Source organism: Pantherophis guttatus, chromosome 1 (assembly GCF_059756535.1).
Source record: "Pantherophis guttatus breed Tessera chromosome 1, ASM5975653v1, whole genome shotgun sequence".
NCBI classification, from domain to species: domain Eukaryota; kingdom Metazoa; phylum Chordata; class Lepidosauria; order Squamata; family Colubridae; genus Pantherophis; species Pantherophis guttatus.
This window is the reverse complement of record NC_142063.1, coordinates 189588557-189600976: the sequence shown is the minus strand read 5'-3', so window position 1 is coordinate 189600976 and position 12420 is coordinate 189588557. Positions and strand designations below refer to the sequence as shown.

General features: G+C 45.6%; 1 protein-coding gene across 3 annotated transcripts in view; it reads left to right on the top strand.

Annotated features, from left to right (window-relative positions):
• Positions 1-6152: 6152 nt before the first annotated feature.
• LOC117674491 (cytochrome P450 2K6-like) overlaps positions 6153-12420 on the top strand; it is a 91526-nt gene continuing 85258 nt past the window's right edge. For 2 of the 3 annotated variants that reach the window (XM_034432539.3, XM_034432538.2), the window contains exon 1: positions 6153-6450. In XM_034432539.3, coding sequence (XP_034288430.2) covers positions 6268-6450 — 183 coding nt within the window. In that variant the 5' untranslated portion in view covers positions 6153-6267. The remainder of the gene's footprint in view (positions 6451-12420) is intronic. The other variant, XM_087882247.1, reaches the window with a different exon arrangement.

Sequence of the window (12420 nt, the reverse complement as noted above, 5' to 3'; positions counted from 1 at the left end):
GCTCAGGTGAAATGCTGAGCTGAGGCCTTGGGATGACCTATGGACCGTAGGAATTTCCTCCAGAATTTTGCTGTGAACTGGACTCCTCGGTCAGAGATGATCCTTCTGGGTACTCCATGCAGGCGGTAGATGTGTTTCAGGAACAGTTTGGACAACTGGCGGGCTGAAGGTAGCCCGCTGCAGGGTATAAAATGTGCCTGTTTGGAGAATAAGTCTATTACAGTCCAGATCACTGTGTTTCCACCACTCCTCGGCAGTTCTACTATAAAATCCATTGCAATCTCCTCCCATGGTCTTGTTGGTTCAGCTACTGGCTGTAGCAGTCCGGGAGGTTTTCCTGGTCGCTTTTTCATTGTGGCACAGATGGTACAACTTTTTACATAACTGTCTACGTCTTTTCTCATGTGGGACCACCAGAACTGTCTTTGTACTAAGTGCAGAGTCTTTAGGAAGCTGAAATGCCCCGCTGGTTTAACGTCGTGACTCCTCTTGAGGATCAGGGTGCATAAAGTCTCTGGGACATAGAGCTTTGTCCCCTTCCATGCTAGGTCATCCCTTTTTATCAAGAAATGTTGATTGTCTCGGAACCAGGGGTCCGTCGCTGTTTCATTTTTGAGTCTTATAGTTAAGTCACTTGCAGGTTGGCCCTGCTGGTCGCGTCATTGCCGTCTGGTGACCACCTGACCCACTGCTTGGGTGGAGGGGATGATGGCATTCACTACCTGCTCCCACTCACTGTTGTATTGGGGCATCTGGGAGAGGGCGTCAGCCAGAAAGTTCTTCCCCCCGGGATGTGCTTAAGCTCAAAGTTGAAGCGATTGAAGTATTGAGCCCACCGGACTTGCCTGGGCGACAATTTCCGTGGGGTTCTGAGGGACTCCAGATTCTTATGATCAGTCCAAACTACGAACGGTCTCTGGCCTCCCTCTAGTAGGTGCCGCCAGGTCAATAACGCCCATCTCACCACGAACACTTCCTTCTCCCATGCCGCCCATCGCCTCTCCGTGTTGGTGAGCTTGCGGGAGGTGTAGGCGCAAGGTTGTAGATTACCTTGGCTGTTCTTTTGGAGCAGCACGGCCCCCACTGCCACATCGCTTGCATCTGCTTGGATGACGAAGGGCTGCTCAGGGTCAGGATGCTTTAAGACAGGTTCTTTTGCAAACATCTCTTTTAGTGTCTCGATTGCCCATTGGCAGGTCAGGTCCCACTGTAGGGGTTGTCCTGGGTGGGGTTTCGTCATTGGACTTCCTGTCTTTAGGAGATCCGTCAGAGGTTTGGCAATTCTTGCGAACAAGGGGATGAATTGTCTGTAGAAGTTTGCGAACCCTAGGAAGCTTTGCAGTTGTCTGCGGGTGCAAGGGGGCTGCCACTGTAGAACTGATTGGACTTCGGCTGGGTCCATCTCTATTCCCTCGTTTGATACTTGGTAGCCTAGGTAGTCTAGTCGTGATTGGTGGAACTCGCATTTTGACAATTTGACATACAGGTTCGCCCTCAGCAGTTTTTCCAGCACTTGGCGGACGAGGGGTATGTGTTTGTCTATGGTCTCCGTGTAGATGAGAATATTGTCAAGGTAGACAAGGACCCCTTTGTACAGGTGCTCATGTAGGACTTCATTTATCAGCTGCATGAACACCACCGGGGCTCCTTGCAGTCCAAAGGGCATTACCTTGAACTGGAAACTCCCCAGGGGGCAGTTGAATGCCGTTTTCCATTCATCTCCTTCCTTGATGCATATTCGGTAGTAAGCTTCTCGAAGGTCTAGTTTGGTGAAAACTTTTCCTTTAGCCAGGTTGGCTAGCATGTCCTTCATGAGGGGAAGAGGATATAAGTTGTGTACGCAAACAGCGTTGATATCACTAAAATCAACAACCAGGCGCATAGAGCCGTCTTTCTTCTCTTTGAAGAGGACCGGTGCTGCGACCCGTGGTTTGGCTGGCTCAATGAAACCCCTTTGTAGGTTCTTGTCTATGTAGTTCCGCATTTCTTGCATTTCACGGGGCGTCATGGCATACAATTTAGATTTAGGTAGTTTCACCCCAGGGATGATCTCGATGGCGCAATCGGCCTCGCAGTGGGGGGGGGGGTGGAACGTCACACTTGGCCTCGCTAAACACCTCTGCAAGGTCTTGGTATTCCTCTGGGATTTGTTCTGTCTCATGGGAGCTGTGGGATGCGGCCGCCAGTTGCTCTGGTGTACCCTTAGGGAGGGACCCTTGTGTCGGTGGCATCTTCCCTTGCTGTGGCAGGAGGGATTGTGGCCCCTGCATGGGGGGCATCTCCCCTGGTTGGAGCGGCAGGGGTTGGGGGCCCTTTGCTATCCTCAGCCTGCGGGTTCCCTCTTGCCACCAGATGATGGGGCCCCATTTGTCTAGCCAAGAGAGTCCCAGTATGACTGGATCTGTCATTTGGGGGCTATTATGAACCGAATCGTTTCCCAGTGATCTGCTAGCTCCAGCTCGGTCAGATGTGTGGTGTAAGTTCCCCCCACTAGGGATCCATCAACTTGTTCAAATTGGATTGGGTGGTTGAGCTTTTTGACTCGGATCCCCAATTTTAGGACTGTGGGTAGGTTAATCAGGCACCTTGTGCAGCCCGAATCTATTAGGGCTTGGAAAGTCCCTTGGGTCCCTGTTTTTGGGGCCGTTAGGCGTATAGGGAAGAGAAAAGGGTGGATGGGTCCACTCACCACTGGGTCATCTTCACCCTCGTCCTCGCTGTCATATGATTCAGGGGATTGATTTCCATCATCTGGGATCCCCCTTGTTTCGGTCAAGTGGGCGAAGACCTCTGGACCCTGGGGGACTTTCCGTGGTGTGTTGGTGGCACGCTTGGGCCCTCGTTCCGGTCGTGCCTTGGGTGGTGGGTCTGGCCTCGGGGTTCCACACGTTGCTGCCAGTTGACCAATCCCCCCACACCTGTAGCACCTCAGCGGGCTCCGTGGGACGACTGGCCTCTGGGTAGGCTGTGGTGCTGTGGTTTCTTGTCTACTGGGTGGTCCCTGGTCTGGTTGGCCTCTCTGGTTGCCATCTGGTTGCTTTGACATGTCGTTGGCACGCAATCCACTGTCGACTTTTATTACTACTCGGAACCACTCAGAGAGCTGGTTTGGGATATCCAGGTAAATGGTTACCTGGGCAATTTGATTGTCCAGGCTTGTTCTGAAAAAGTGCACTAGCAACTGCTCTGGCAAGGGGTGTAGCTTCCCAATGATTCTCCTAAATTCACAGATGTGCTCTTTAATGGGACGGCCCCTCTGCTTTAGATAGCTGAGCTCATCCTCTGCATACAGGTCTTCCTCTGCCTCCTCGAATCTGGCCTCTAGTAGTCGTAGGAAGTCATCTACGTCTTGCAGTTGGGGGGCTTTCCTCTTGTGGAGGGCTGCTAGCCATTCCCTTGTTTCCCCCTCTAGCCCCTCTGCGATGGTATTCACCATGGCTCTGGGGGATGGGTAGAGGTGTCCATAACATTCTAGGTGGATCTCAGCTGAGTCAAGGAATAGAGCTAGCTGGGCTGAGTCCCCATCAAACTTTCCTCTGAACTGGGGCAGTTCATTCAGCACTGCTCCTCTCTCCCCCTGTTGGCCTCTGTATGCTTGCATTTGATGTAGCTGGCCCTCTTCAGATAGCCCATCTTCTGCCATGGTTGCCTGATTTTCCCTCCCAGCACCCGAAACATTGGGGAGCGATTGGAGAGACCAGGATTCAGGAAACCTGGTAATCTTGATAGATTTCAAAAGCAGTTCTAACTGTCTGTGAAGTTTCCGAAAGATGCCCTAATTAATTCATGAGCCATGAGCCAAACTTCAAAAGAAATACAGTCATTTATTAGGAGCACCATTTCGGCAATATTCGGGTGCAGTTAGAACTAACCCCACGTAGATTTACGTTCCTCTATGACCCTGTCTCTCCCCTCCTCCCTGGCCATGTCATAAATCACATTCTCCAATTAATCACTTTGGCCGGCTGTGAAATCCAACACCCTCCTTCTGATTGCGGTTAGGAAGCATGTATGGAATGTAACTTCAATCAGCTCCATCAGTTCTCCCTCCCTCCTTGAAAGCTTTGCAAGTTGACATAGGATTTTGTACAGTTTCTGCATGATAAAATTGCTCAGATCCGGATCGGATTGGACTCCGACTGGGCGGAATCCACTTGGGAGACTGGGGTAGGTCTTGGGAGTAGCATCTGAGTTGAGTTTGATCCTGTTTCTGTTGATGAAGTGGACAGGATTGTGGGTAGACTGGGTGCCTCCACGAGTTTGTTGGATCCGTGTCCCTCCTGGCTTGTTTCAGCTGCCCAGGAGGTGACTGGAGACTGGATCCAGGCAATTGTCAACTCTTCTTTGAGGGAGGGGATCTTCCCCACATCTCTTAAGGAGGCGGTGGTTCGACCCCTCCTCAAGAAGCCTGCCCTGGATCCAGACTCACTTAATAACTATCGGCCCGTCTCCAACCTCCGCTTTATAGCGAAGGTTGTTGAGACCGTTGTGGCACAACAGCTCCCACAGTTCCTGGAGGAAACGGAGTACCTAGACTTGTACCAGTTGGGTTTTTGGTGCGGGTACAGCACGGAAACGGCATTGGTTGCTCTGGTGAATGATCTCTGGCGGGCCCGGGATGGTGGTTGTTCCCCCATCCTGGTCCTACTTGACCTCTCAGCGGCTTTCAATACCATCGACCATGGTATCTTACTGCAGCGACTTGGGGGTTAGGGGTAGGAGGCACTGTTCTACAGTGGTTCTCCTCCTACCTCTCAGGTCGCTCGCAGTTTGTATGGGTGGGGGGACAGAGATCCACCCCGAGGCCCCTAACTTGTGGGGTACCTCACGGGTCGATTCTCTCCCTCCTACACTTTAACATCTATATGAAGCCGCTGGTTGAGATCATTCGTGGTTTTGGGGTGAGGTATCATCAGTATGCAGATGATACTCAGTTGTACATCTCCATCCCTGGCCACCCCGGGGATGCCCTTTCCGTGATGTCCCGTTGCCTGGAGGCGGTGTGGGCCTGGATGGGGAGGAACAGACTCAGACTCAGTGACAAGACAAGACAAGACTGAGTGGCTGTGGATGCCGGCACCTTGTGTTTCAGAGGTCTCATCACTTTTGATGGGGGGGGAGGTACTTGCCCTCAAAGAAAGGACCCGCAACTTGGGTGTCCTCCTGGATTCTCAGCTATCTCTAGAGGATCATTTGATGGCCGTGACCAGGGCGGCTTTTGCACAGGTTCGCCTGGTGCGCCAGTTGCGCTCTTTCCTGGACCGAGATGCCCTTCGCACGGTCACTCATGCCCTGGTTACTTCCCGCTTGGATTACTGCAATTCCCTCTACATGGGGCTGCCCTTGGGGTACACCCGGAGGCTCCAGCTGGTCCAGAATGCGGCCGCACGGGTTGTTACGGGAGCTCCTCGTTACTCCCGTGTAACACCTCTCCTGCGCGAGCTGCAATGGTTACCGGTGGTCCTCTGGATCTGCTTCAAGGTGCTGGTACTCACCTATAAAGCCCTACATGGCTTAGGTCCAGGGTACTTGCAGGACCATCTCCTGCCTGCCTCCCACTGTCCTGTCCGCTCCCACAGGGCTGCTCTCCTCAGGGTACCATCGGCCAGACAATGTTGTGTGGTGATGTCCAGGGGTAGGGCATTCTCTGTGGGCGCCCCTGCCCTCTGGAACGAGTTACCCACCAAGCTCCGGACAGCACCTGATCTCTGTTCTTTCCGTTGGGGCCTGAAGACTTGGCTATTCCAACAAATGGGCTGATTTAGATCCTTGGGTGTTATTATTTATTATCATTCGATCTTAACTGGTTTTAATTGGGTTTTTATTGTATGTTTTTATCTGTTTATTTGTTTTTACCTGTGTTCTCCGCCCTGAGTCCTGTCGGGAGAAGGGTGGCATATAAATACTTGCAAATAAATAAATAAATAAATTTATAGTAAAATATTTATTCCTGAAGGTTCTGTTAGATATTTTTATAAATTTCATGAAGATTTCACAATCCCTCCTAAATATTATTTCTATACATCTATCTTAAAAGATTGATTTTTGATTGTGCTTTCACATAGATGTGAAACTGGTTTGCTAAGTTTTCATAAACTCATGCAAGGGCAGGTCAAATTACTGGGGAAAACAAGGGCAAGATTCAGAAGGACTCACTGTACTTTCTCTCTGTTGGTTCAGTAGGCAGAGTTGCTTTGAAATACACTGGAGTTATTTCAGCTTACAAAATTCCTCATAATTGTTGCTTAAAACTGCTTACAAAAAGAAATGGTTTGCACTGGAGCAATTTTGACATTACTACTATTTATTCTTGCAATTATGTTCCTTTTGAAAAAGGGGAGTTCCTGGAGTAACAGCTCCCGCAATCTCCCTCCGGGACCCACGACTATACCCATTTTGGGAAATCTACATATGATGGATCTGAAGAAGCCTTTCAAAACAATGATAGAGGTAAAGCCTGAATATTCTTTCAACAACTTGTTGGGGTGGGATAAAAACTTGGTAACTTGTTTAGATAAGTCTGGGGTGGGCTGAGGTCTACATAGAATATGTAATACTTGCATTTTGTATTTTGTAGTAGTGTAGCACTGGCTTACTAAAATGGGTTTTCTTTCTTTTCTTTCTTAATTTGCCTTATTTCTCCTTTTCTCCCTCTTTTAAATGTATTGTTAATAATTGGCCATAAGCCCAGCCTAGCAAAAAGAATGTAAAAAGTCTTTCTTTTAGAAACTGGGACCTTGTGGAAGTGCTTGACAGGAAAAAAAACAGGTTCATTTACAATTAATGAACAAAACAAGTATTAGTTGGAAAAGTGCTGTGAATGTATCTTATCCATACCCATTCTGACATGTTTTCCCTTGCTTTTACTTTTATTCAGAATACAATGCTCTTTTCAATCATGCTTACATAATATTGGATGTCTAATTTTTCATGATGTAACTGGGCAGATGATTTTCCTTAAGACAACCAGCTTTTACTTTAAAGTTTCTTTGTTGTGCCAACTATAAAAGTAAATGTAAGTCTTTGTTCCAGGTTCATTTCTCAAAAGGGAATCCTTGTTAATTGAAATGTTTCAAATAAATCATAAATTAATTTTTTTTTAAAGTGGAAACTTAAAGGACAAAGCTCCACAGGTCTGAAAATGACATTTAGTGCTGTTTATAACCCAGGGTTTCAGATTCAACGATCAGACAGAATTGCAGAAACATCTGGTAAAAAGAAGGGAGGAGGCTTATGCTTATATATCAACAACAACTGGTCTCAGGATATAACTATAATATATAAATTCTGTGACGAAAACCTAGAGACATTAATTATCAACTGCAAACCATACTGTTCGCCTCGTGAATTTTCCTCATTTCTTCTAATTGCTGTTTATGTTCCACCACAAGCCTGTGTAAACAAGGCATTACCCACTCTAGCTGACCAAATTATGGAGGCTGAAGCCAAATACCCTGATTCACTGACCATTATTTTGGGATATCTAAACAAGGCAAATTTAAGGAAAGAACTACCAAAATACTTTCAGCATGTCAACTGTCCCACTAGAGCAGGGGTGAAATCTAAAATTTGTAACTACCGGTTCTGTGGGCATGGTTTGGTGGTGGTGGGTAATGTGACTGGGTGGGCGTGGCCAACTTTTTTTTAAAATATACTTTTAAAAGCATTTTTTCTACAACCTCTTCAGTCGAAGAGGTTGCAGAAAAAAAATGCTTTTAAAAGCCTCTGATAATCAGGCAACTCAGCTGGGATTGCCAGAGGCTTTTAAAGGCATTTTTTTAACTACAATCTCTTCAGCCAAAGAGGTTGCAGAAAAAAATGCTTTTAAAAGTCTCTGACGATCCCAGCTGAGCCGTGTGATCATCAGAGGCTTTTTTTTTTTTACTTTTAAAAGCATTTTTTCGGCCAAAGAGGTTGTAGAAAAAATGCTTTTAAAAGTAAAAAAAACAGACTCTGATGATCGCACGGCTCAGCTGGGCATAGGGGGAGGGCAGGGATTTTTGCTACCAGTTCTCCGAACCACCCGCCGCCATCGCTACCGGATCAGGTGATCTGGTCCAAACCGGGACCATTTCATCCCTGCACTAGAGGCAAGAATACTTTAGACCAGGGGTGGGTCCTACTTACCTTTACTACTGGTTCACAGCAGGGCTGCGCATGCATGCTCACTTCGCTCGCGCACACACACTCTTCTGCGCAAGGACAGAATCTTCTGCGCATGCGCAGAAGCATTTTGATGGTGTTGGGGTTGGTGGGTGGAGCTTCCTGCCGGTTTTACTATCAGTTCTATAGAACCGGTGTGAACCGGGGGCAACCCACCACTGCTTTAGACCATTGCTACACAACACAAAAAGATGCTTATCAGTCCTTACCACGAGCAACTGTGGGACACTCTGATCATTGCATGATTCACCTTGTACCTGCTTACAGGCAAAGACTTAAAACCACAAAACTAACAATTAAATCAGTGAAGACCTGGACGGAGGAGGCAAAGTTAAAGCTACTGGCCCGCCTTGATTGCACTGATTGGAATGTTTTTGAAAGTACCTCTGCAGACTTAGATGAACTTACAGAGACTGTAACATCATGTGTCAGCTTCTGTGAAGACCTCTATAACTGTCTGGTTTGGTTCTGTAACCCAACAAGACAGACACAGACTTCAGAGGATAATTAGAACTGCAGATAAAACAATTGCTACCAACCTGCCTTCCATTGAGGACCTGTATACTGCATGAGTCAAAAAGAGGGTTGTGAAAATATTTACAGACCCCTCACATCCTGGACATAAACTGTTTCAACTCCTACCCTCAAAACGATGCTATAGAGCACTGCACACCAGAACAACTAGATACAAGAACAGTTTTTCCCCCAAATGCCATCACTCTGCTAAACAAATAATTCCCTCAGCACTATCAAACTATTTACTAAGTCTGCACTACTATTAATCTTCTCATCGTTCCCACCATCCATCTCCTTCCACTTATGACTGTATGTTGCTACTTGTATCCTTACAATTTATATTGATATTGTTTCCTGATTGCTTATTTGTACCCTATAACTATCATTAACTGTTGTACCTTATGATTCTTGATGAATATATCTTTTCTTTTATGTACACTGAGAGCATATGCACCAAGACAAATTCCTTGTGTGTCCAATTACACTTGGCCAATAAAAAAATTCTATTCTATTCTATTCTATTCTATTCTATTCTATTCTATTCTATTCTATTCTATTCTATTCTATTCTATTCTATTCTATTCTATTCTATTCTTTCCCTGATCAAAGATGGTGCCGCCAAAGGCTGCCTCGGTGAAATGCTCTCTAATGGTTTCTTTATTTTTTATTATTCTCTGTGACTCACTATGGATTTCATACTCATGAGACCATCTGCTAAGAATTAAGCAATGTTTCTTTAAGGAGCAGCTTTCTGTGATCTCACTACCCCCTGTCTTTACAAATGCGGAGGAGATTCTAACACAGGAAGAAGCAATTTTCCCGGAGCTATGGATTACCAAAAAATTCAAACAGAGGAAGCAGAGATGAGGTAAAAGGTTGGAAATTTAAACAGGCTAAGGAACAGGGGATATAGAACTGCTCTTCCTTCAATCTTCCTCACAAATTTATGTTCACTTGCTAACAAGATGGATGAAATACTCCTTTTAAACAGATGCAACTCTGATTTTCACAGCACAGTTGCCTTATGCTTTATTGAAACCTGGTTACATGATGATATTGATGACAACAGCATGCAAATTACAGGGCTTTGGATACATAGAGCAGACAGAATTGCAGAATCATCAGGTAAAAAGAAGGGAGGAGGCTTATGCTTATATATCAACAAAGCTGGTCTCAGGATATAACTATAATATATAAATTCTGTGATGAAAACTTAGAGTCTTTACTTATCAGCTGTAAACCATTTTACTGTCCACGCAAGTTCTCCTCATTTCTACTGCCGTATTTTTCAGAGTATAAGACGCACCTTAGTTTTTGGGGAGAAAAATAAGAAAAAAGCTGATTGGCAGGTGGATCGGCCTCTTGGAATACCCCCAATCAGCTATTCCCAGAGGTGAATTTTAGCAACAGGTTCCTTGGTTGTGAGCTCTGTGCTTTGCTTTCTTTTCTGCCTCTGAAACGTCTGAAACTCTGTTTCAGAAAAAACTTTCTTTTCTGCCTCTGAAAGCCTCTGAAACAGAGCTTCAGAAAAAAAGCCTCTGAAGCTCTGTTTGTGGGCTTCTTTTCTGAAGCTCTGTTTGTGGGCTGCTTTTCTGAAGCTTCGTTTCTGATGCTTTTTTCAGCCTCTAAAACCTCCGTTTGAGAAGCTGGGCGGGGCTACATTTGGAGTATAAAATACACCCAGATTTTCACCCTCTTTTTGGGGGGGGAAAAGGTGCATCTTATACTCCTAAAAATACGGTAATTGCTGTTTATGTCTCTCCACAAGCCTGTGTAAACAAGACATTACGGACTCTAGCTAAATTATGGAGGATGAAGCCAAATACCCCGATTCATTGGCCATTATTTTGGGAGATCTAAACAAAGCAAACTTAAGGAAAGAGCTACCAAAATACTTTCAAATGTCAATTGTCCCACTAGAGGCAAGAATACTTTAGACCAGGGGTGAAATACTCCCGGTTCAGACTGGCTCAGGTGAGTAGGTAGCGATGGCGGTGGGCAGTTTGGAGAACCAGTAGCAAAAATCCCTGCCCCCACCCCCCATGCCCAGCTGAGCCGCGCGATCATCAGAGCTTTTTTTTTCTTTTAAATGGCTCTGACGAGCCAAGCTCTGATGAGCCAAGCTCTGACGATCCCAGCTGAGTTGCCTGCCGATCAAGCAACTCAGCTTGGATCGTCAGAACCATTTAAAAGAAAAAAACTTTTTTCCTTTTAAATGGCATTGACGATCCAAGCTCTGACGATTCCAGCTGAGTTGCCTGCTAATCAGGCAACTCAGCTTGGATTGCCAGAGCCATTAAAAAGAAAAAAAGTTTTTTTCTTTTAAATAGCTCTGACGATCCAAGCTCTGACAATACCAGCTGAGTTGCCTGCCCATAAGGCAACTCAGCTGGGATCATCAGAGCCTTTTGAAAGCATTTTTTAACATGGTTTTACATGTAAAAAATGGTTTTAAAAGTAAAAAAACAATTGGCCACACCCACCCAGTCACATTACCCCCCCACACCAAGCCACGCCCACAGAACCAGTAATAACAAATTTTAGATTTCACCCCTGCTTTAGACCATTGCTACACAACACTAAAAGATGCTTATCAGTCTTTACCATGAGCAACTGTGAGACACTCTGATCATTGCATGATTCACCTTGTACCTGCTTACAGGCAAAGATTTAAAACCACAAAACAATTAAATCAGTGAGGATCTGGGCTGAGGAGGCAAAGTTAAAGCTACATGCATGCCTTGACTGCACTGATTGGAATGTTTTTGAAAGTACCTCTGCAGACTTAGATGAACTCACAGATACTGTAACATCATATGTCAACTTCTGTGAAAACCTATGTGTACCGACAAGGAACATGCAAATATACAGTATCAACAAGCCTTGGTTCACGGCTAAACTTAAGCACTACATTGTTCCAAAGTGTACAACCCCTTCTTGCTTAAAAATCTGTGCTGACCAATTACCCCCCATTTCACCCGTATCTTCAATAAATGACTAGAGATGTGCTATGTTCCTTCTTGCTTCAAACACTCTACTATCATCCCAGTGCTGAAAAAGCCTACAATCAAGGAACTGAATGACTACAGACCAGTTGCTCTAACATCTGTAGTTATGAAAATCTTTGAAAGGCTAGTGCTGTCCAACTTGAAAACCATAACGGATCCGCTGTTAAACCCCCTGCAATTTGCATACCGAGCAAATAGATCAACAGATGATGCTGTTAATATGGCTCTGCACTACATCCTACAACATCTTGAATCTCCAAAGACCTATGCAAGGGTCCTCTTTGTAGACTTTAGTTCAGCATTCAACACTATCATTCCAGACAGTCTTCTAACTAAGCTAAACCAGCTAGTGGTACCTGAACACACTTGTAAATGGATCATAAGCTTCCTAACAGACAGGAAGCAGCAGGTGAAACTAAGCAGAATCACATCAGATACGTGTACAATTAGCACAGGGGCCCCACAAGGGTGTGCTCTCTCCACTTCTCTCTATATACCAATGACTGCATCTCAAACAATCCATCTGTTAAACCACTGAAGTTTGCAGATGACACAACAGTGATCAGTCTCATTCAAAAGTGATGAATCCGCATACAGATGGGAGGTTGAAGAACTAGCCTCGTGGTATGACCAGAACAATCTGGAACTGAACACACTCAAAACCGTAGAAATAGTGATGGATTTTAGGAGAAACCCTCCCATACTACCACTTCTTACAATACTAGACAACACA